Source organism: Pseudophryne corroboree, chromosome 4 (assembly GCF_028390025.1).
Source record: "Pseudophryne corroboree isolate aPseCor3 chromosome 4, aPseCor3.hap2, whole genome shotgun sequence".
Taxonomy (NCBI): domain Eukaryota; kingdom Metazoa; phylum Chordata; class Amphibia; order Anura; family Myobatrachidae; genus Pseudophryne; species Pseudophryne corroboree.
Window position 1 is genome coordinate 436107440 of NC_086447.1, and position 26043 is coordinate 436133482.

The 26043-nt window shown below is 45.2% G+C and overlaps 1 protein-coding gene across 2 annotated transcripts in view; it reads right to left on the reverse strand.

The window, feature by feature from the left end:
* The window catches only part of ME1 (malic enzyme 1), a 672171-nt gene that overhangs the window by 59855 nt on the left and 586273 nt on the right, over positions 1-26043 (reverse strand). For both annotated transcript variants that reach the window (XM_063916902.1, XM_063916903.1), the window contains one exon: positions 25153-25266. In XM_063916902.1, coding sequence (XP_063772972.1) covers positions 25153-25266 — 114 coding nt within the window. The remainder of the gene's footprint in view (positions 1-25152; positions 25267-26043) is intronic.

A 26043-nucleotide genomic window follows, 5' to 3' on the forward strand; every position in this document is an offset into this window, starting at 1 on the left:
CGTCATTGTTTCACTATGCATGAGTACTCTGCTGCACCACAGCACTCTACAGAGACTTCTACATAATTCAGGTATCATTTAGATTCTGTTTATGACTCATTACTGCTATAATTATTTCTCATACGTCCTAGAGGATGCTGGGGTCCACTTCATGACCATGGGGTATAGACGGTTCCGCAGGAGCCATGGGCACTCTTAAGACTTTTCAATGGGTGTGACCTGGCTCCTCCCTCTATGCCCCTCCCCAGACCTCAGTTTTAGAAATGTGCCCAGGCAGCCTGGATGCACTCTAAGGAGCTCTACTGAGTTTCTCTGAAAAGACTTATGTTAGGTTTTTTATTTTCAGGGAGAACTGCTGGCAACAGACTCCCTGCTTCGTGGGACTGAGGGGGCAGGAGTAGGAACCAACTTTCTGAAGAGTTTCATGGCTCTGCTTCTGGCTGACAGGACACCATTAGCTCCTGAAGGGTACTGAACGCTAGCCGTGTCTAGATGCTCACTCCCAAAGCACGCCGTCACCTCCCTCGCAGAGCCAGAAGTCAGAAGACAGGTGAGTAGAAGAAGACAGATCTTCTATCAAGAAAAGTGACGGCTGAGGTACAGCGCGGCTGGCGGGAGCGCAGCGCGCCATTGCTGCCCACACACACAGGCACTGCAGGGCGCAGGGGGGGGGGGTGCCCTGGGCAGCAAAAATACCTATAAACTGGCAAAAAGGGGGCATAAGATGCCTCTGGCACAGCCCTACCCCCGCCAGTATAAATATCATAAAAGATTACTGAGTGAAAAACGCGCCATTACGGGGGCGGAGCTTCTTCCTCAGGCAGCCAGCACACTGCTCAGCGCCATTTCCTCTCTCCTCAGGCTGCAGAGACAACGCTGGTCCTTTCCTCCACTTCTGACTACAAGTATCAGGGTGAAAATAAGGGGGGGCACAAAGCGTTTTTAGTGCATTACAAGTGTGAATTACTGTGTAAAAGCGCTGCTTGTCTGCAGGCATTCTGTGTTCACAGGCATTCGATACTGGCGCTGGGGTTGTGAACTGGCTGCTCCTAAACTGTGTCCCTCTGACAGATTTTACTGTGGGTCTGTCCCCTATAAGCCCCAGTGTGTCTGTGTGGGTGTTGTACACGAGTGTGACATGTCTGAGGAAGGGAGTTCCTCCCCGGAGGAAGCCATTTTAGGGACACAGAGTTGTAATGTGGTGGCACTGCCAACACACCAAGAGCCTGCATGGGTGAAAGAAATACGTGATAGTATGCATCATATCAATAGGAGATTAGATAAGTCTGAATCTCATGCTGAGTGCTGGAGAAAATCTGTGGAAGATGTGATTTTTCAGGGCTCTGTTCCGTCTGCAGGCAACCCCTCTGGGTTACATAAGTGACCATTTGAGAAAATTGTGAATACTGATACCGACACGGACACTGATTCTTGTGTCGACAATAGTGACTCCAGAGAAATAGATCATAAATTGGCAAAAAATATACAATATATGATTATAGCTATAAGGGAAGTTTTGGAAGTCACGGAAGCCACTCCTGTACCTCAGGAGAAGGCGTATTTCTATAAAGAAAAGAAATCCAAAGTCACTTTCCCTCCTTCCCACGAGCTAAATACTCTCTTTGAAGGGATGTGGGTGAATCCTGAAAAGAAATTTCGTATTCCCAAGAGGATTCAAATAGCTTACCCTTTCCCAGCAGAGGACAGGAAAAAATGGGAGTCACCCCCTGTGTTAGACAGTGCACTGTCCAGGTTGACAAAGAAGGTAATTCTCCCTGCACCTGGTACGGCTTTGCTAAAGGAGCCGGCAGACCGAAAGATGGAAACTACATTGAAATCCATTTATGTTGCCAATGGTACGCTGCTCAGGCCCACTATTGCCTGCGCGTGGGTGAGTCGCGCTATTGAAAAATGGTCGGAAAGTGTATAATCAGAAATTGACACGATTGATAAAGATGAGATACTCCTTAAGTTAGGGAATATCAAAGACGCTGCCGCATACATGCTAGAAGCAATGAAAGATATTGGACTCTTGAGTTCACAAGCCGCTACCATGGCAGTATCGGCTCGGCGGGCGTTGTGGATTCGCCAGTGGAACACGGATACAGATTCCAAAAGAAACATGGAGGCGCTCCCATATAAAGGTGAGGCCTTATTTGGTGATGGACTGGATGCGTTAGTCTCAGCGGCTACCGCAGGTAAGTCGACATTTTTGCCCTCTGCGCCTGCAGCGGCAAAAAAGACCTATCACCAACACATGCAGTCCTTTCGGCCCAATAAATACAAAAAAGCGAGAGGTTCCCCCTTCTTTGCTGGTAGGGGAAGGGGAAAGGGAAAGAAGTCCACAGCGGCTTCAAGTTCCCAGGAGCAGAAGTCTACCCTACTTCTGTCAAATCTTCAGCATGACGCTGGGGCTCCCTTGCGGGAGGCCGCTTGGGTGGGGGCACGTCTCAAACTGTTTAGCCAGGGTTAAATTCTGTCTGGCCTGGATCCCTGGGTGTTACAAATCGTATCCCAGGGATACAAGCTGGAGTTTCAAGACGTCCCCCCATGCCGATTTTATAAATCGTCCTTGCCAGCTTCTCTTCCAGACAGAGAAGCAATAACAGCGGCAATCCAAAAATGATGTCAGGATCAGGTCATAGTCCTGGTACCTGTGTCACAACAAGGGGAGGGATTTTATTCAAGCCTTTTTGTGGTTCCGAAGCCGGACGGGTCGGTCAGACCAATCCTGAACCTGAAAAATCTGAATTTCTACTTGAAACGTTTCAAGTTCAAAATGGAATCACTGAGAGCAGTGATTTCCAGTCTGGAGGAGGGGGACTACATGGTGTCTGTAGACATAAAGGATGCTTACCTGCATGTTCCCATTTACCCTCCTCACCAGGCCTATCTGAGATTTGCGGTTCAGGATTGCCACTACCAATTCCAGACATTACCTTTCGGTCTCTCCACGGCGCTGAGGGTATTCACCAAGGTGATGGCAGAGATGATGGTTCTCCTGCGTCAAAAAGGAGTCAATATAATTCCTTATCTGGACGATCTCCTGATAAAAGCGAGATCCAGGGAGCAGTTGTTACAAAACATCACACTCTCCCTGTCGATACTCCAACAACACGGTTGGATCATAAATTATCCAAAGTCCCAGTTGGAACCGACGACAAGGTTGTCTTTTCTCGGGATGATCCTGGACACGTAAGTTCAGAGAGTATTTCTTCCGGTGGAAAAGGCTCTGGAAATCCAGAACTGGTAAAACAGTTATTGAAACCATCCAGGGTGTCGATCCATCAGTGCATTCGGTTGTTGGAGAAGATGGTGGTGGCCTACGAGGCCATACAGTTTGGCAGGTTCCATGCCAGAGTGTTCCAGTGGGACCTGTTGGACAAGTGGTCGGGTTCCCACCTACACATGCACCGAAAGATAATCCTGTCGACAAAAACCAGGATTTCCAGTCAGTGTATGTCTTCCCTCCACTTCCGCTGATCCCAAAAGTTCTCAGGATCATAAAAAGAACAAGAGTTCGACCAATCTTCATTGCCCCAGACTGGCCAAGGAGGGCTTGGTATCCAGATCTTCAGGAGTTGCTCATGGAAAACCCTTGGCCTCTTCCTCTTCGTGAGGACCTGCTACAGCAGGGGCCGTGCGTGTATCAAGACTTACTGCGGCTACGTTTGACGGCATGGCTGTTGAGCGCCGGATCCTAGCCCGAAAGGGTATTCCCAAGGAAGTCATTCCCACTCTTATTAAGGCCAGGAAGGGAGTAATGTCGAAACATTACCACCGTATTTGGAGTCTTGTGTCTTGGTGTGAATCCAAGAAGGCTCCTACAGAAGAGTTTCACTTGGGACGTTTTCTCCATTTTCTACAGGCTGGTGTGGAGGCGGGCCTCAGATTGGGATCGATCAAGGTCCAGATTTCAGCCTTGTCGGTGTTCTTCCAGAAACAATTGGCCTCTCTTCCAGAGGTTCAGACCTTCGTGAAAGAGGTTCTGCACATCCAGCCTCCATTTGTGCCTCCGGTGGCACCATGGGACCTTAATGTAGTGATGCAGTTCCTCCAATCGTACTGGTTTGAGCCTCTACAAGAGATAGAGTTTAAGTTTCTCACTTGGAAAGTGGTGATGCTTTTGGCATTGGCATCTGCACGGCGGGTGTCTGAATTGGGGGCCTTGTCTCACAAGAGCCCTTACCTAATCTTCCATGAAGATAGAGCAGAGTTGCGAATTTGTCAACATTTTCTTCCAAAGGTGGTTTCTTCTTTCCACATAAACCAACCTATTATGGTGCCAGTAGTTACTGACACGTTCACCTAGTCAAAGTCTCTAGATGTGGTTAGGGCTTTGAAAATCTATGTCGCTAGAACAGCTCATATACGGAAAACAGAGTCATTGTTTGTCCTGTATGCTCCCAATAAAATTGGGTGTCCTGCTTCCAAGCAGACTGTTGCGTGTTGGATCAGAAGTACGATTCAACACGCTTATACTACGGCTGGATTGCCGTTACCGGCGTCAGTGAAGGCCCATTCCACTAGGAAGGTGGGCTCATCCTGGGCGGCTGCCCGAGGGGGTCTCGGCATTGCAACTTTGCCGAGCAGCTACTTGGTCGGGGTCAAACACATTCTACAAGTTGACATCTTGGCCGATGAAGACCTCAAGTTCGGTCAATCGGTGCTGCAGGGTCATCCGCACTTTCCCACCCGTACTGGATCTTTGGTATAAACCCCATGGTCATGAAGTGGACCCCAGCATCCTCTAGGACGTATGAGAAAACCGGATTTTGATACCTACCGGTAAATCCTTTTCTCCTAGTCCGTAGAGGATGCTGGGCACCCGTCCCAGTGCGTACTTTACCTGCAGTTTAGTTATTAGTGTTACACAAGTTGTGTTATCTTAGTTCAGCATGTTGCTGCAATTGGTTCATGCCTGTTGGCATGTGTTATGTTGAATGCCATGTTGTGCGGCATGGTTGAGGAGTGAGCTGGTATGAATCTGACCAGTAGTATTAAAGTAAATCCTTTCCTCGAAATGTCCGTCTCCCTGGGCACAGTTCCTATAACTGAGGTCTGGAGGAGGGGCATAGAGGGAGGAGCCAGTTCACACCCATTGAAAAGTCTTAAGAGTGCCCATGGTTCCTGCGGAACCGTCTATACCCCATGGTCAAGAAGTGGACCCCAGCATCCTCTACGGACTAGGAGAAAAGGATTTACCGATAGGTATCAAAATCCTGTTTTTGCACTCTGTTGCAGTAATCAACATCAACCCCAATCTGTCTGTTTGCAACACTGCCATCAATATTTTGAGCACCATAACTTTTATTTTTGGATCCTTCTTGCCTGTGTTCTGGAGCGTCATTTACTCTATTACAGATTGTCTCCAGGTTCTTTATTTCCATGTGTCTCATAGGCATGTTTCAACATACTGTATACTCCCTGATTCTGCTTGAATGTACATTGATGGATTCTCAACACATACCTCCCAACTCTCCCCATTTTCGCGGAACAGTCCCGTTTTTTGGGGTCCGTCCCACGGTCCCTCTCACAGGCCACAGTGTCCCGCGGTTGGGGGAGGGGGCAGTTGGGGGCTCCCTATCACTCGCTTCTCTGCTCAGTTCAGAGTAGCGCAACACTGAAGATGCTGTGCGCACGCGCACAGCATCTATTCCAGTGAGTCAGATGGACTGGGGGCATGGCCATTAACTCACAGAGTGCTGGCCGTGCCCCTACTGTGACAAAAATGGGAGGCGTGGCTCGTGATCTTGTCATTCGTGCAAAGTTACGCTCCCGTTTCAACAGGCCACACTCCTTTCTGGCGGCACGCGACTTCACTGCGCGAGGGGTCCTGACTACAAACATCTGGATGTTGGGAGGTATGCTAACAGCTAGTTTGTCAGCACTGTTGTGCTAAGTGCCAATCAAATGCTGAGCGTCGGGATGCCACTGTCTGTATTCTGACTGCCGGGATCCCGATACCATCCCTTAGGAACAATGTCTATCACATAAAGTAAGGCTGGAGAGTGCACAGAAGAAACGGGTTTCTCTCACCAAATGACTGGAGCTTACCTTTCCACTCATGCTTTCACCCATTATGTAACTTTCTCTGGCTGTCTGCGTGCACATCTCTACATTATGGACTGTTCCTTTTGTTATTGAACATAACATTTCCTACCTGTCTCCTACTGTAGACCAGCTAAAGTCATACAGTGCATCCGGAAAGTATTCACAGCGCTTCACTTTTTCCACATTTTGTTATGTTACAGCCTTATTCCAAAATGGAATAAGTTCATTTTTCCCCACAGAATTCTACACACAATACCCCATAATGACAACATGAAAAAAGTTTTCTTGAGATTTTTGCAAATCTATTAAAAATAAAAAACTAAGAAATCACATGTACATAAGTATTCACAGCCTTTGCCATGAAGCTCAAAATTGAGCTCAGTTGAATCCTGTTTCCACTGATCATCCTTGAGATGTTTCTACAGCTTAATTGGAGTCCACTTTTGGTAAATTTAGTTGATTTGACATGATTTGGAAAGGCACACACCTGTCAATATAAGGTCCCAAACGTGACAGTGCATGTCTGCGTACAAATCAAGCATGAAGTCAAAGGAATTGTCTGTAGACCTCCGAGACAGAATTGTCTCGATGCACAAATCTGGGGAAGGGTACAGAAGAATATCTGCTGCTTTGAAAGTCCCAATGAGCACAGTGGCCTCCATCATCCGTAAATGGAAGAAGTTCAGAACCACCAGGACTCTTCCTAGAGCTGGCCAGCTGTCTAAACTGAGCAATCCGATGGTCACTCTGTCAGAGCTACAGCATTCCTCTGTGGAGAGAGGAGAACCTTCCAGAAGGACAACCATCTCTGCAGCAATCCACTAATCAGGCCTGTATGGTAGAGTGGCCAGACGGAAGCCACTCCTTAGTGAAAAGCACATGGAAGCCTTCCTGGAGTTTGCCAAAATGCACCTGACTCTCAGACCATGAGAAATAAAATTCTCTGGTCTGATGAGACAAAGATTGAACTCTTTGGCGTGAATGCCAGGCATCATGTTTGGAGGAAACCAGGCACCGCTCATCAATAGGCCAATACCATCCCTACATCATGGTGGTGGCAGCATCATGCTGTGGGGATGTTTTTCAGCGGCAGGAACTGGGAGACTAGTCAGGATAGAAGAAAAGATGAATGCAGATATGTACAGAGACATCCTGGATGAAAACCTGCTCCAGAGCGCTCGACCTCACGCTGGGGCGATGGTTCATCTTTCAGCATGACAACGCCCTAAGCACACAGCTAAGATATCAAAGGAGTGGCTTCAGGACAACTCTGTGAATGTCCTTGAGTGGCTCAGCCAGAGCCCAGACTTGAATCCGATTGAACATCTCTGGAGAGATCTGAAAATGGCTGTGCACCGACGCTTTCCATTCAACCTTGTGGAGTTTGAGAGGTGCTGCAAAGAGGAATGGGCGAAAGTGCCCAAACATAGGTGTGCCAAGCTTGAGGCATCATAATCAAAAAGACTTGAGGCTGTAATTGCTGCCAAGGGTGCATCAACAAAGTATTGAGCAAAGGCTGTGATTATACTTATGTACATGTGATTTCTTAGTTTTTTTGTTTTAAATAAATTTGCAAAAATCTCAAAAATACATTTTCTTTATATGTGAACTGAACTTTTGTGCAGGTTTCTATTCAATTTGTATATGGGCTTATAGTATAACAGCTATTGGAGAAGCACCTCTTTTCAGGAAATATATTTGTGGGATTTAATAGAGATGTGTAGACGTGTGTTAATGTGCAGGATGATCTGGGAAGTGCACTTAAAGAAATCTATATGTAGCCTGTAGCTTACTTAGACCAGAGGACGCTGGCCTAGAAGAAATAAAGAACGTCTACCGACTCATGAGCACACAGGTACAGTAGCTGCAGTTATGTGGACACTCTTCTGTTACCTCTATACTGAGTTATGTACACCTTGGAAGGGTTCAATCAAGCACCCATGCATCCTATAACAGTTTACGGCACATGCACATATCTCCAGGATATAGTGCCTGTACCCGACACAAAGTACTGTAAGTATATTAAACGGTTGCATGGTGACTGTGTACACCGCACATCCTTCATTCCACATAGATACACCATTCATGCCAGCACATGCAACCCTGGATTCTGTGTTGCAGGTTGTTTGACTTGCATCTGATACTCAGACTTAACTTGAGACATCATTCCCAGAGATTTATAATTACTAAATAAGTTTGACCTTGTCCTAATTAGTGAGTAATCAGAGGAAGCAGCTCCCTGCTTCCTTGGTCTCATTATTGAGGGTTGTACCTGTATTGCCACCTTGCTCGTTAAACTGTAATTGCCTGTGCATCAGTGACGTGTGGTGAGGTGATGCAGGTGAGGCAGAGCCTTTCTTGTCATACTAATGTATACACCAGAGTTTTGACTGTATAAAGTATAAGAAAAATACAAAGAATATATTACAAATAGCTTCTTTGTATTATTCTAATCATTTTTATAGTCAAAACTCTGGAGCAAAAAGTCTATGGCAGGTGAGGCAGTGCCCCCTTCCTATCTCTTCTGTACCTACCCAAATCTAACTCTCTCTGCACATGTTATATCTGCCCCACCTGCACTGCACATGGTTTTGCTTATTAGAGGAAAATTTTGCTGCTGCCCATAATTACATAGGAAAGATTATGAAGGTTATGTGGGCGGTTCTGGAAGATAATAAGCTTGCCAGAATAGGTGAGTTTTAGGGAACGCTTGAAGGTTTGGAGACTATGAGAGAGTCTTATCGTAAATGGTAGGGCATTCCATAGAGTTGGTGCAGCCCGAAGAAAGTCCTGCAATCGTGAATGGGAGCGAGTAATGAGTGTGGATGAGAGACGTGGATCTTGTGAAGAGCAGAGAGGTTGGGTTGGGAGATATTTTGAGATAATCGAAGAGATGTACATAGATGTAGTTTGGTTAATGGCCTTGTGTGTGAGTAAAAGTATTTTATATTGAATACGGTAGAATACAGGTAACCAATGGAAGGACTGACAAAGTGGATCTGCAGACAATGAACGTCTAGCAAGGAAGAATAGCCTCGCAGCTGCATTCAGAATGGATTGTAGTGGTGAGAGTCTCCTCTTGGTAAGACCAGTAAGTAGAGATGAGCGCCTGAAATTTTTCGGGTTTTGTGTTTTGGTTTTGGGTTCGGTTCCGCGGCCGTGTTTTGGGTTCGAACGCGTTTTGGCAAAACCTCACCGAATTATTTTTGTCGGATTCGGGTGTGTTTTGGATTCGGGTGTTTTTTTCCAAAAACACTAAAAAACAGCATAAATCATAGAATTTGGGGGTCATTTTGATCCCAAAGTATTATTAACCTCAAAAACCATAATTTACACTCATTTTCAGTCTATTCTGAATACCTCACAATATTATTTTTAGTCCTAAAATTTGCACCGAGGTCGCTGTGTGAGTAAGATAAGCGACCCTAGTGGCCGACACAAACACCGGGCCCATCTAGGAGTGGCACTGCAGTGTCACGCAGGATGTCCCTTCCAAAAAACCCTCCCCAAACAGCACATGACGCAAAGAAAAAAAGAGGCGCAATGAGGTAGCTGTGTGAGTAAGATTAGCGACCCTAGTGGCCGACACAAACACCGGGCCCATCTAGGAGTGGCACTGCAGTGTCACGCAGGATGGCCCTTCCAAAAAACCCTCCCCAAACAGCACATGACGCAAAGAAAAAAAGAGGCGCAATGAGGTAGCTGACTGTGTGAGTAAGATTAGCGACCCTAGTGGCCGACACAAACACCGGGCACATCTAGGAGTGGCACTGCAGTGTCACGCAGGATGTCCCTTCCAAAAAACCCTCCCCAAACAGCACATGACGCAAAGAAAAAAAGAGGCGCAATGAGGTAGCTGTGTGAGTAAGATTAGCGACCCTAGTGGCCGACACAAACACCGGGCCCATCTAGGAGTGGCACTGCAGTGTCACGCAGGATGTCCCTTCCAAAAAACCCTCCCCAATCAGCACATGATGCAAAGAAAAAGAAAAGAAAAAAGAGGTGCAAGATGGAATTATCCTTGGGCCCTCCCACCCACCCTTATGTTGTATAAACAAAACAGGACATGCACACTTTAACCAACCCATCATTTCAGTGACAGGGTCTGCCACACGACTGTGACTGATATGACGGGTTGGTTTGGACCCCCCCCAAAAAAGAAGCAATTAATCTCTCCTTGCACAAACTGGCTCTACAGAGGCAAGATGTCCACCTCATCTTCACCCTCCGATATATCACCGTGTACATCCCCCTCCTCACAGATTATCAATTCGTCCCCACTGGAATCCACCATCTCAGCTCCCTGTGTACTTTGTGGAGGCAATTGCTGCTGGTCAATGTCTCCGCGGAGGAATTGATTATAATTCATTTTAATGAACATCATCTTCTCCACATTTTCTGGATGTAACCTCGTACGCCGATTGCTGACAAGGTGAGCGGCGGCACTAAACACTCTTTCGGAGTACACACTTGTGGGAGGGCAACTTAGGTAGAATAAAGCCAGTTTGTGCAAGGGCCTCCAAATTGCCTCTTTTTCCTGCCAGTATAAGTACGGACTGTGTGACGTGCCTACTTGGATGCGGTCACTCATATAATCCTCCACCATTCTATCAATGTTGAGAGAATCATATGCAGTGACAGTAGACGACATGTCCGTAATCGTTGTCAGGTCCTTCAGTCCGGACCAGATGTCAGCATCAGCAGTCGCTCCAGACTGCCCTGCATCACCGCCAGCGGGTGGGCTCGGAATTCTGAGCCTTTTCCTCGCACCCCCAGTTGCGGGAGAATGTGAAGGAGGAGATGTTGACAGGTCGCGTTCCGCTTGACTTGACAATTTTGTCACCAGCAGGTCTTTCAACCCCAGCAGACCTGTGTCTGCCGGAAAGAGAGATCCAAGGTAGGCTTTAAATCTAGGATCGAGCACGGTGGCCAAAATGTAGTGCTCTGATTTCAACAGATTGACCACCCGTGAATCCTTGTTAAGCGAATTAAGGGCTGCATCCACAAGTCCCACATGCCTAGCGGAATCGCTCCGTGTTAGCTCCTCCTTCAATGCCTCCAGCTTCTTCTGCAAAAGCCTGATGAGGGGAATGACCTGACTCAGGCTGGCAGTGTCTGAACTGACTTCACGTGTGGCAAGTTCAAAGGGCATCAGAACCTTGCACAACGTTGAAATCATTCTCCACTGCACTTGAGACAGGTGCATTCCACCTACTATATCGTGCTCAATTGTATAGGCTTGAATGGCCTTTTGCTGCTCCTCCAACCTCTGAAGCATATAGAGGGTTGAATTCCACCTCGTTACCACTTCTTGCTTCAGATGATGGCAGGGCAGGTTCAGTAGTTTTTGGTGGTGCTCCAGTTTTCTGTACGTGGTGCCTGTACGCCGAAAGTGTCCCGCAATTCTTCTGGCCACCGACAGCATCTCTTGCACGCCCCTGTCGTTTTTTAAAAAATTCTGCACCACCAAATTCAAGGTATGTGCAAAACATGGGACGTGCTGGAATTGGCCCAGATTTAATGCACACACAATATTGCTGGCGTTGTCCGATGCCACAAATCCACAGGAGAGTCCAATTGGGGTAAGCCATTCCGCGATGATCTTCCTCAGTTGCCGTAAGAGGTTTTCAGCTGTGTGCGTATTCTGGAAAGCGGTGATACAAAGCGTAGCCTGCCTAGGAAAGAGTTGGCGTTTGCGAGATGCTGCTACTGGTGCCGCCGCTGCTGTTCTTGCGGTGGGAGTCCATACATCTACCCAGTGGGCTGTCACAGTCATATAGTCCTGACCCTGCCCTGCTCCACTTGTCCACATGTCCGTGGTTAAGTGGACATTGGGTACAGCTGCATTTTTTAGGACACTGGTGACTCTTTTTCTGAGGTCTGTGTACATTTTCGGTATCGCCTGCCTAGAGAAATGGAACCTAGATGGTATTTGGTACCGGGGACACAGTACCTCCAACAAGTCTCTAGTTGGCTCTGCAGTAATGATGGATACCGGAACCACGTTTCTCACCACCCAGGATGCCAAGGCCTCAGTTATCCGCTTTGCAGTAGGATGACTGCTGTGATATTTCATCTTCCTCGCAAAGGACTGTTGAACAGTCAATTGCTTACTGGAAGTAGTACAAGTGGGCTTACGACTTCCCCTCTGGGATGACCATCGACTCCCAGCGGCAACAACAGCAGCGCCAGCAGCAGTAGGCGTTACACGCAAGGATGCATCGGAGGAATCCCAGGCAGGAGAGGACTCGTCAGACTTGCCAGTGACATGGCCTGCAGGACTATTGGCATTCCTGGGGAAGGAGGAAATTGACACTGAGGGAGTTGGTGGGGTGGTTTGCGTGAGCTTGGTTACAAGAGGAAGGGATTTACTGGTCAGTGGACTGCTTCCGCTGTCACCCAAAGTTTTTGAACTTGTCACTGACTTATTATGAATGCGCTGCAGGTGACGTATAAGGGAGGATGTTCCGAGGTGGTTAACGTCCTTACCCCTACTTATTACAGCTTGACAAAGGGAACACACGGCTTGACACCTGTTGTCCGCATTTCTGGTGAAATACCTCCACACCGAAGAGCTGATTTTTTTGGTATTTTCACCTGGCATGTCAACGGCCATATTCCTCCCACGGACAACAGGTGTCTCCCCGGGTGCCTGACTTAAACAAACCACCTCACCATCAGAATCCTTCTGGTCAATTTCCTCCCCAGCGCCAGCAACACCCATATCCTCCTCATCCTGGTGTACTTCAACACTGACATCTTCAATCTGACTATCAGGAACTGGACTGCGGGTGCTCCTTCCAGCACTTGCAGGGGGCATGCAAATAGTGGAAGGCGCATGCTCTTCACGTCCAGTGTTGGGAAGGTCAGGCATCGCAAACGACACAATTGGACTCTCCTTGTGGATTTGGGATTTCAAAGAACGCACAGTTCTTTGCGGTGCTTTTGCCAGCTTGAGTCTTTTCAGTTTTCTAGCGAGAGGCTGAGTGCTTCCATCCTCATGTGAAGCTGAACCACTAGCCATGAACATAGGCCAGGGCCTCAGCCGTTCCTTGCCACTCCGTGTGGTAAATGGCATATTGGCAAGTTTACGCTTCTCCTCCGACAATTTTATTTTAGGTTTTGGAGTCCTTTTTTTTCTGATATTTGGTGTTTTGGATTTGACATGCTCTGTACTATGACATTGGGCATCGGCCTTGGCAGACGACGTTGCTGGCATTTCATCGTCTCGGCCATGACTAGTGGCAGCAGCTTCAGCACGAGGTGGAAGTGGATCTTGATCTTTCCCTAATTTTGGAACCTCAACTTTTTTGTTCTCCATATTTTATAGGCAGAACTAAAAGGCACCTCAGGTAAACAATGGAGATGGATGGATTGGATACTAGTATACAATTATGGACGGACTGCCACGGTTAGGTGGTATAAAAAAACCACGGTTAGGTGGTATATATTGTAATACAATTATGGATGGACGGACTGCCTGCCGAGTGCCGACACAGAGGTAGCCACAGCCGTGAACTACCGCACTGTACACTGGTTGATAAAGAGATAGTAGTATACTCGTAACAACTAGTATGACTGACTATGACGGTATAAAGAATGAAAAAAAAACCACGGTTAGGTGGTATATATTGTAATACAATTATGGATGGACGGACTGCCTGCCGAGTTCCGACACAGAGGTAGCCACAGCCGTGAACTACCGCACTGTACACTGGTTGATAAAGAGATAGTAGTATACTCGTAACAACTAGTATGACTGACTATGACGGTATAAAGAATGAAAAAAAAACCACGGTTAGGTGGTATATATTGTAATACAATTATGGATGGACGGACTGCCTGCCGAGTTCCGACACAGAGGTAGCCACAGCCGTGAACTACCGCACTGTACACTGGTTGATAAAGAGATAGTAGTATACTCGTAACAACTAGAATGACTGACTATGACGGTATAAAGAATGAAAAAAAAACCACGGTTAGGTGGTATATATTGTAATACAATTATGGATGGACGGACTGCCTGCCGAGTTCCGACACAGAGGTAGCCACAGCCGTGAACTACCGCACTGTACACTGGTTGATAAAGAGATAGTAGTATACTCGTAACAACTAGTATGACTGACTATGACGGTATAAAGAATGAAAAAAAAACCACGGTTAGGTGGTATATATTATAATACAATTATGGATGGACGGACTGCCTGCCGACTGCCGACACAGAGGTAGCCACAGCCGTGAACTACCGCACTGTACACTGGTTGATAAAGAGATAGTAGTATACTCGTAACAACTAGTATGACACTATGACGGTATAAAGAATGAAAAAAAAACCACGGTTAGGTGGTATATATTATAATACAATTATGGATGGACGGACTGCCTGCCGACTGCCGACACAGAGGTAGCCACAGCCGTGAACTACCGCACTGTACACTGGTTGATAAAGAGATAGTAGTATACTCGTAACAACTAGTATGACACTATGACGGTATAAAGAATGAAAAAAAAACCACGGTTAGGTGGTATATATTATAATACAATTATGGATGGACGGACTGCCTGCCGAGTGCCGACACAGAGGTAGCCACAGCCGTGAACTACCGCACTGTACACTGGTTGATAAAGAGATAGTAGTATACTCGTAACAACTAGTATGACTGACTATGACGGTATAAAGAATGAAAAAAAAACCACGGTTAGGTGGTATATATTATAATACAATTATGGATGGACGGACTGCCTGCCGACTGCCGACACAGAGGTAGCCACAGCCGTGAACTACCGCACTGTACACTGGTTGATAAAGAGATAGTAGTATACTCGTAACAACTAGTATGACACTATGACGGTATAAAGAATGAAAAAAAACCCACGGTTAGGTGGTATATATTAGAATACAATTATGGATGGACGGACTGCCTGCCGACTGCCGACACAGAGGTAGCCACAGCCGTGAACTACCGCACTGTACACTGGTTGATAAAGAGATAGTAGTATACTCGTAACAACTAGTATGACACTATGACGGTATAAAGAATGAAAAAAAAACCACGGTTAGGTGGTATATATTATAATAATACAATTATGGATGGACGGACTGCCTGCCGACTGCCGACACAGAGGTAGCCACAGCCGTGAACTACCGCACTGTACACTGGTTGATAAAGAGATAGTAGTATACTCGTAACAACTAGTATGACTATGACGACGGTATAAAGAAAGAAAAAAAAATACCACGGTTAGGTGGTATATAATTATACAATTATGGATGGACGGACTGCCTGCCGAGTGCCGACTGCCGACACAGAGGTAGCCACAGCCGTGAACTACCGCACTGTACTGTGTCTGCTGCTAATATAGACTGGTTGATAAAGAGATAGTATACAACAATATACTACTATACTGGTGGTCAGGCACTGGTCACCACTAGTCACACTGGCAGTGGCACTCCTGCAGCAAAAGTGTGCACTGTTTAATTTTAAATTAATATAATATTATGTACTCCTGGCTCCTGCTATAACAACCTGCAGTGCTCCCCAGTCTCCCCCACAATTATTATAAGCTTTTATACATTGATGTGCAGCACACTGGGCTGAGCTGAGTGCACACAGACTGAGTCACACTGTGTGACTGCTGTGTATCGTTTTTTTCAGGCAGAGAACGGATATAGCAGAGAACGGATATATTAAATAAAAGTTAACTTAACAATAACTGCACTGGTCACTGTGGTAAACTCTGTCTGCACAATCTCTCTCTCTCTCACTCTCTTCTAATCTATTCTAATGGAGAGGACGCCAGCCACGTCCTCTCCCTATCAATCTCAATGCACGTGTGAAAATGGCGGCGACGCGCGGCTCCTTATATAGAATCCGAGTCTCGCGAGAATCCGACAGCGTCATGATGACGTTCGGGCGCGCTCGGGTTAACCGAGCAAGGCGGGAAGATCCGAGTCGCTCGGACCCGTGAAAAAAAAAGTGAAGTTCGTGCGGGTTCGGATTCAAAGAAACCGAACCCGCTCATCTCTACCAGTAAGAAGATTATTGTAATAATCAATAATCACTAGGAAGCGGGAAGGCAGGGGGAGGAACACCAACTCTTTCCAGGGGCTCAAGGGCTCTCTGCATATTGGGAGCTTCCTGGACATTCCGGGAGAGTATGTAAGTATGAACCGGACAGCTGTGTCCCCTTATACATAGCGACTTTGAGCCATATTGCACAAAACACCTGGAGCTGTTCCAATACAGGTAGAGAATCTTTTATTTTTAAAGTCTTGTATCCTAGTTGCATCGCATTACCAACTTTTGCTACTTAAATATATTTCTTATTTTACCCTGTAATTCAGCTTTCCTTGCATACACTGTATTATACGTTAGAGCTGCACTACCACATCACAGAATTACAGACTTTCTCTTTTGATGGGTGTGGTATTCATAGTCCTACTGTACATTTAAATTACCACTATCACTTGGAAAATATAGGATGTGAGGCTAAATGTGCCTTAATCTTCCTGGTGTTGGGAGACAGTACTCTAGTTAGATGACAGTGCACGTGAACATTGTTAATAAATAAATAATACCAGTTTATAATATACAGTAAAGGGCTTTTCCCTCTGTACTAAATCGACCTGTAAGAAAAAACTTTATTAATTTGCATGTGTACAGGGGTTAAAGTGAGCCGGAACGGGGCAGAACCGCGTTCCATCAGTTCCATTTGGAGACAGAACGCAGTTCCGCCTCCTCCGGCTCACCTAACTCGATGTGTCCCCGGCGCCACACAGGGAGATGATGGGCACCTGCTGAGATTGTGTTACCAGCGGGCGCCCGTCTCTCCTCACCGAAACCCGGAGACAGGAGCTCAGTACTGAGCTCCGTCTTCCGCGCTGTCACTGTGCGGCATGCGTTATGGGAGAGACGTCAGTCATGACGTCTCTCAGTGCTGAGGAGCGGACGCCAAGAGAGGAGTACTGCAGCGGTCTGGAAGCGGGAACGGGGAACGGTGAGTATGGTGTGTTTTTTCTTTCTTAGTGCAGCGGAAGCATCTACTGGGGGGACATTACTACTGGGGGAGCATCAAAAAGGGACATTAGTACTGGGGGATGGGCATTAATACTGGGGGGCAAACTACTGGGGGCATTATTACTGGGGGGCATCTACTGGGGGCATTACTACTGGGGGTCATCTATTGGGGGCATTACTACTGCAGGCAGCTACTGGGGGACATTATTACTGGGGGACATTATTACTGGGGGGCATCTACTGGAGCAAACTACTGGGGGACATTATTACTGGGGGCAAACTACTGGGGGTAAGCTACAAGGGGGCAAACTACTGGGGGTAAGCTACAAGGGGACAAGCTACAAGGGAGAAAGCTACAAGGGGGCAAGATACTGGGGGCAAACTACAAAGGGGCTAACTACTGGGGGCAAACTACAGGAGGGCATTACTACTGGTGGTGTAACTACAGGGCATTACTACTTGGGGGCTAAACTACTGGGGGGCTAAACTACTGCGGGCATAACTACAGGGGCCAAACTAATGGGGGGGCATAACTACAGGGGCTAAACTACTGGAGGCATAACTACAGGGGCTAAACTACAATGGGGCAAACTACAGGGGGGCATTACTACTGGAGGCTAAACTACAAGCAGGCAAACTACTGGGGGCATCACCACTGGGAGGCTAAACTAAAGGGGGGTAAACTACTGGGATCATAACTGCAGGGGGCATAACTACTAGGGCGCTAAACGACTGGGGGCATTAGTACAGACAACATTACTACTGCTGGCAATACTACACAGGGGCATTACCATTAAGGGCATTACTACTGGGGGCCCTAATAATGAGGGCATTGTAAAGGGGGCACTTCATAAGGGGCATCACTCCTGGGGACATAAGGGGCACTACTACTGCAGGCATTGCATAAGGGGCACCACTACTATGGGGTCTATATAAGGGGCACTACCACTGTGGGCACTACGAGTACAGTGGACAGTGCATAATGAGCACTACTACTGTGGGCATTGTATAAGAAGCGCTACTGTGGTGGGTATTATGTGTATTACGGGGTGCTACTACTGTGGGCATTATTACTATTGTGTGACCACGCCCCATTCTTTTGGAGACCACGCCCTTTTGCAATACCTTTATTACTTGGGCGCCGTGGGGAGGAGGTTGAGTTGCACCACCTCTCTGGGACCACTTTAAGCACTGACCAAAACCTTGGGAACAGATCTATTTGAAAGGAAAAAAGATCACACTATCTGCAACTCCTGCATGTATCCAGTTACCCAGCACTTGAAGGGAGTTATTTCTTATATTATATAATTCTACACTATCCCTTATTCTATTTATTTTGCATAGATGTGGGTCTTCCAATTGTGGACAAAGTAAATAACATCAGACAAAAGATCATCCCACCACCCATTTGTGTTATTTGTGTTTAACACAATTTTGTTTTATGTACCTCAGTTTACGTATTCAAATAAAGTTCACAAAGGATGTGAAGTGGATATTGGTATACACGTAAGGGATATATGGAGCAAAACAGCAAACGACATAAGAAGCATACCCAATAACGTGGCCTATACTTCTGGGCCTTGTGTGTGTGTGTGTGTGTGTGTGTTGCTGCCTCTTGGTCTGCCTTTGCATATAGTGTCCTGCCTGTAACCATTAGTACCTAATAGCAGCCTGGTTCCAGTCATCTTCTGCCCTCTAATGCGGAACTTCCCAACCATCAGCTAATAGACAAAAAAGCCTATAGCTTCAGCCTAGATGTCCTGACTACCACCAGGCATCCTTATCTCTTACTTGCAACTTCAGTTCTTCCAAGTTACTTCAGTGTTGGTCCCTCTCATCTCCTGGGGACTACAACGTGACAAATCCCGCAGGATGGCTCTACTTTCTATGCCCCTTGAGCCTACGCCTAATCTCTAGCATGCACCTACTGATCTAGGCTCAGTCAGGTGCACTGAGAGGGGGTGGGGGTGGGGGGGCTGATACTAATTAAACGAGGCTTGATCGAGTGGCCAAGTGGGGTCTACTTTACAAATAAGCAGCAGTGCATAAAACTTTTATTTTTTTGGAGTGGGTGTTTCACCTGATCCACACTTGTATGTCTTAATGGCCCTGGGCCGAGTATTCATTGTAGATGCTATCTCTTATTATTTTGCCTCTCATGACCCCATCTGATGGTATGACCCCTCACCAGAGTAGTGACCTATGGCATACTTTCGTACTTTATCTTATTTAGTTCACCTCTCTTGATGACTCAACACCCTACTGATCGGACCTGCCATCCGCAATCTAGATTCTCCCTCTGCACGTTTAGATCAGCTACCTCCAGATAATTTGACGCCCACACTCTGTTACACTGTTCATTTGGTGATACCTGCCGTATTGACACAGCCTGCAGCTCAGTATAACCGCGACAGCTTCGATCGCAGCTTTCTGCCGCACTTTGGATCCATCACTGCCGCACGGCTTTACCAACACTGGTCGGGTGAGTTCCGTGTGACCCCCGCTGTGGGGCCTAACACCTGTTTCCGGATAGCTATTTCCACGGCGGCTATATTTACAGTGTATGAACACTGCCATTTATATTTAAACCAACAAATACTACTCTGGGAAAGACGGCAATCACCCGCTGTTATTATAACAGTAAATTAACGATATATCTTCACACCACGTGTATTTCATCTTTATAAAGGACCCTGATTGCATACTAACACAGGAACCAGCACGGGAGCATAAATTATAAATTGCACCTTTCCTTCAATGTTTTCATACAAAATTCAGAGACTGTGAGACTGTAAATATTTCTGCAGGAATTACAAACGTAAACTAACACACTGGGACGCCAGTGTTTTGAATTTCACCATCACCACTTGAAAGAGTTAATTTAATAGCTTTATTTCATGTTGTATGTTATTTCAACTCTCATTTAGCTAGTCTGTGTGAGAGAATGTACTAACCGTTATTAATTATCTGTTTTTATTAAATGTTGTAAATGTTGTTTCTAACAGATACTATATAAAAATTGTTTTACATTATATTCAAGTTGTGCTGAGTCAATCTCCTGTGTCCGACTGCACATATATATTTTAGATACATTGTTTCAAGCGCAGAGTATATTTCTCTTTCTATAGACCTCCAGATAATTTATCTCTTTTATCCATGCTGATTACATGGCAACTATGTTTCTGGACCAGCATACAGGACCTCTGGTGCCTCCCTGCTCTAGAACAGCGACTTTTTAATCCAAACTTCCACTTCCAAACACTTTCCACCTGCTCATACCAGCTCTACATGCACTTCGACTTTTGTATTCTCCATGAGTGCCTGGGGGCCTGCTATGCCATTATGTATTACCATCAATGGACCACTTTTTTCTAACAAAACAGCGGCCAAATCTGAACCTGTTCCTCTTTTACATCTGTGACTTCAACAGATCTCTCCTAACTCTCTCCAACCATCACCTCTTTTCCTTCAACATTCCCATCCCCCCTCTGCAAAGGCTACTCTATTTCTCACTACATTTCCAGCCTCATTCCCATACATGCGTTGAGCCCAGTAACAGATGGCCAAAATTACTCTTTAACGCTACCACTTTAACAGCAAGGAGTATGAAATGTGGCCGTACTCTGTTCCAAAGTCTGTCTTGCCCAGTTCCACAGCTACATAGAACAATTGACTGAGCCAAAAGTAACTTCCTTTACTCACAAACTGGCATTTGCCCACAGCTTCGCTCACGTAGATGTCTGTTATCGCTCATCAGAACTAACTTTACATAGACAGTAGTGCCAATCCATTGCTACTTAACCTAACATTGAAAGGTTGCAAGTAACATGACCAGTGACTCTATGATGTACAGTATATCAACTCGCATTGTGCGTGACCATAGCGTGTAGTATTTGTCTTGGTACAGCATCTACTGGATTGACAAGTAAACTGAATCAAGATGAGTCAAGATAACCTGCCTGATTAGTGATTGATATATAGTTGGATTTTCATGCAAAATAGATCTTGTATATCTATATACATTTATGTATTTATAATTTTATATACTCATATATATGTAACTCTTTGCATTCGGGGTGTGCAATATATGTAAATATATATATAGTCATTTTGGACTTGAGGAGCCTGCACACTGCACGTGTCAAGTGTCTGTTTTTCCTTTTATTGCTCCAATTCCTGAGCAACTACTACTGGCGGCTAAACTACAAGCAGGCAAACTACTGGGGGCATTACCACCTGGAGGCTAATCTAAAGGGGGGGTAAACTACTGGGGTCATAACTGCAGGGGCATTACCACTGGGGGCATAACTACTAGGGCGCTAAACGACTGGGGGCATTACTACAGGCAGCATTACTACTGGGGGCAATACTACACAGGGGCATTACCATTAAGGGCATTACTACTGGGGGCCCTAATAATGAGGGCATTGTAAAGGGGGCACTTCATAAGGGGCATCACTCCTGGGGACATAAGGGGCACTACTATTGCAGGCATTGCATAAGGGGCACCACTACTATGGGGTCTATATAAGGGGCACTACCACTGTGGGCACTACGAGTACAGTGGAAAGTGCATAATGAGCACTACTACTGTGGGCATTGTATAAGAAGCGCTACTGTGGTGGGTATTATGTGTATTACGGGGTGCTACTACTGTGGGCATTATTACTATTGTGTGACCACGCCCCATTCTTTTGGAGACCACGCCCTTTTGCAATACCTTTATTACTTGGGCGCCGTGGGGAGGAGGTTGAGTTGCACCACCTTTCTGGGACCACTTTAAGCACTGACCAAAACCTTGGGAACAGATCTATTTGAAAGGAAAAAAGATCACACTATCTGCAACTCCTGCATGTATCCAGTTACCCAGCACTTGAAGGGAGTTATTTCTTATATTATATAATTCTACACTATCCCTTATTCTATTTATTTTCAATAGATGTGGGTCTTCCAATTGTGGACAAAGTAAATAACATCAGACAAAAGATCATCCCACCACCCATTTGTGTTATTTGTGTTTAACACAATTTTGTTTTATGTACCTCAGTTTACGTATTCAAATAAAGCTCACAAAGGATGTGAAGTGGATATTGGTATACACGTAAGGGATATATGGAGCAAGACAGCAAACGACATAAGAAGCATACCCAATAACGTGGCCTATACTTCTGGGCCTTGTGTGTGTGTGTGTGTGTGTGTGTGTGTGTGTGTGTGTGTGTGTGTGTGTGTTGCTGCCTCTTGGTCTGCCTTTGCATATAATGTCCTGCCTGTAACCATTAGTACCTAAAAGCAGCCTGGTTCCAGTCATCTTCTGCCCTCTAATGCGGAACTTCCCAGCCATCAGCTAAAAGACAAAAAAGCCTATAGCTTCAGCCTAGATGTCCTGACTACCACCAGGCATCCTTATCTCTTACTTGCAACTTCAGTTCTTCCAAGTTACTTCTGTGTTGGTCCCTCTCATCTCCTGGGGACTACAGCGTGCCATATCCCGCAGGATGGCTCTACTTTCTATGCCCCTTGAGCCTACGCCTAATCTCTAGCATGCACCTACTGATCTAGGCTCAGTCAGGTGCACTGAGAGGGGGGGGGGGGGGCTGATACTAATTAAACGAGGCTTGATCGAGTGGCCAAGTGGGGTCTACTTTACAAATAAGCAGCAGTGCATAAAACTTTTATTTTTTTGGAGTGGGTGTTTCACCTGATCCACACTTGTATGTCTTAATGGCCCTGGGCCGAGTATTCATTGTAGATGCTACTTCTTATTATTTTGCCTCTCATGTCCCCATCTGATGGTATGACCCCCCACCAGAGTAGTGACCTATGGCATACTTTCGTACTTTATCTTATTTAGTTCACCTCTCTTGATGACTCAACACCCTACTGATCGGACCCGCCATCCGCAATCTAGATTCTCCCTCTGCACGTTTAGATCAGCTACCTCCAGATAATTCATCTCTTTTATCCATGCTGATTACATGGCAACTATGTTTCTGGACCAGCATACAGGACCTCTGGTGTCTCCCTGCTCTAGAACAGCGACTTTTTCCTCCAAACTTCCACTTCCAAACACTTTCCACCAGCTCATACCAGCTCTACATGCACTTTGACTTTTGTCTTTTGTATGCTCCATGAGTGCCTGGGGGCCTGCTATGCCATTATGTATTACCATCAATGGACCACTTTTTTCTAACAAAACAGCGGCCAACTCTGAACCTGTTCCTCTTTTACATCTGTGACTTCAACAAATCTCTCCTAACTCTCTCCAACCATCACCTCTTTTCCTTCAACATTCCCCTCTGCAAAGGCTACTCTATTTCTCACTACATTTCCAGACTCATTCCCATACATGCGTTGAGCCCAGTAACAGATGGCCAAGATTACTCTTTAACGTAAGCTACCACTTTAACAGCAAGGAGTATGAAATGTGGCCGTACTCTGTTCCAAAGTCTGTCTTGCCCAATTCTACAGCTACATAGAACAATTGACTGAGCCAAAAGTAACTTCCTTTACTCACAAACTGGCATTTGCCCACAGCTTTGCTCACGTAGATGTCTGTTATCGCTCATCAGAACTAACTTTACATAGAAAGTAGTGCCAATCCATTGCTACTTAACCTAACATTGAAAGGTTGCAAGTAACATGACCAGTGACTCTATGATGTACAGTATATCAACTCGCATTGTGCGTGACCATAGCGTGTAGTATTTGTCTTGGTACAGCATCTACTGGATTGACAAGTAAACTGAATCAAGATGAGTCAAGATAACCTGCCTGATTAGTGATTGATATATAGTTGGATTTTCATGCAAAATAGATCTTGTATATCTATATACATTTATGTATTTATAATTTTATATACTCATATATATGTAACTCTTTGCATTCGGGGTGTGCAATATATGTTAATATATATAGTCATTTTGGACTTGAGGAGCCTGCACACTGCACGTTTCAAGTGTCTGTTTTTCCTTTTATTGCTCCAATTCCTGATGTCACATTAAGATCATACATACTGTACCTCAATTTCTTTCTAGGTCATAAAGCTATAAAGTTGTGAAAACGTAATACAAATTCATCCAGTATTTTTTGTGTCATGCCGGAATGAAGAGACAGACAGACAAAAATTCAGAATTTTTCTATAAACAGTCCCTAGAAGTATATTTCTCAACAAAAATTGCTATGTACAGCCCTTACAGTTTTATTATATGTATAGATTAGCTATATACATAACAGCTTTATCACAGCAATGCATGATGCAAGAGCTGACCCTAAAGAAAACCAAAATGTTTGCGGTTTTAAGAAACCAACTAAACACAGACTGCAGCAGCAGTACACGTGAAATGACATATATAGGTGGTGTATTTTCAGACAGACATTGAAGTAGAACCAGAGGAAACCACTAATTACATTGCTGGAAGTGTCACAGTGCTTTAGATAAAATAAAACTCCTTATTTCAAACCAGTGTACTGTAGGTTTATTCTCTGACATTGATCTTATTTTCATTTTATGTGTCTTAAGTTGCAAACAGAACAATAATTCACAAAATGAGAACTTTTAAATCATGAAACATAGGGCCTAATTCAGATCTGATCACAGCAGCAAATTTGTCAGCTAATGGGCAAAACCATGTGCACTGCAGGGGGGGGGGGGGCAGATATAACATGTGCAGAGAGAGTTAGATTTGGGTGGGTTATATTGTTTCTGTGCAGGGTAAATACTGGCTGCTTTATTTTTACACTGCAATTTAGATTTCAGTTTGAACACACCCCACCAAAATCTAACTCTCTCTGCACATGTTTTATCTGCCCCACCTGCAGCGCACATGGTTTTGCCCATTAGCTAACAAATTTGCTGCTGCGATCAGATTTGAATTAGGCCCATATATATCAGAAGTATCTAATGTTATTTATTCAGTCACTTGTCAAATGGAAACATCCATTGGAAGAAAAAAAATTGAGTTTCATTTACTGTATGATTGCTTTCTCAAAAATTATAAATGCCACATTGTTGGGAATTCCAGCTTGAAAATTTAGGGGTGTAAAATGTTAAATCATAGAATAATAAATCTGGTAATTTTACCTTCACAATCAGACCCTTAGAATCCACCATCCAGATCTTCTTAAGTGCAACATCTTTGGGAGTCCCTTCCTTCTCCATTGCCATAACTATTAGCTCAGCAATTCCCATGGCAGCCTTAACATCAGAAAAATAATCATGAATCTTTCACAGAAGTTAATAGTTTTCTTTAAACATTAGAATAAATCAAATAATTATAATTTCTAAATTGTAACCAAGGAAGTTAACAATGAGGTGAATGGAACTACAGCATCAGGCCTACACATAGAGATAGGCAGAGCCGGCCCTAGGCATAGGCAAACTAGGCAATTGCCTAGGGCATCTGGTATGCCTAGGGGCACAAGCAGCTTCTGCTGATTAAAATGATATGTGGCATGCCTATATTCTGTGTGTAGCATTTCGTATGCAGATACAGCCACAGTCGCACACAGTATATAGGCATGCTGCATATCATTTTAATCAGCAGAATTTGCTTGTGCATCCTAGCCACATAGCAATGCAAATAAGATGCATTTTCATAAAAAATAGGCACCCAACATTAGTAGAGCTGCAAGTTGACTCACGCCAGGAACTATATGTGCCATTATGTGTATAAGGGCATTAATAATGTGTAACATATGTGTAAGGGGCACTATGTGTGTCATTATGTGTATAAGGGCACAAATAATGTGTGGCATATGTGTAAGGGACATTATGTGTGTCATTATGTGTATAAGGGCATTAACAATGTGCGGCATATGTGTAAGGGAAATTATGTGTATAAGGGCATTAATAAGGGTTGGCATAATGTGTAAGGTGCATTATGTTTATAAGGACATTAATAATGTGTGTCATATGTGCAAGGGGCATTACTGTGTGGTATTATGTGTATAAATGCATTACCAATGTGTGGCA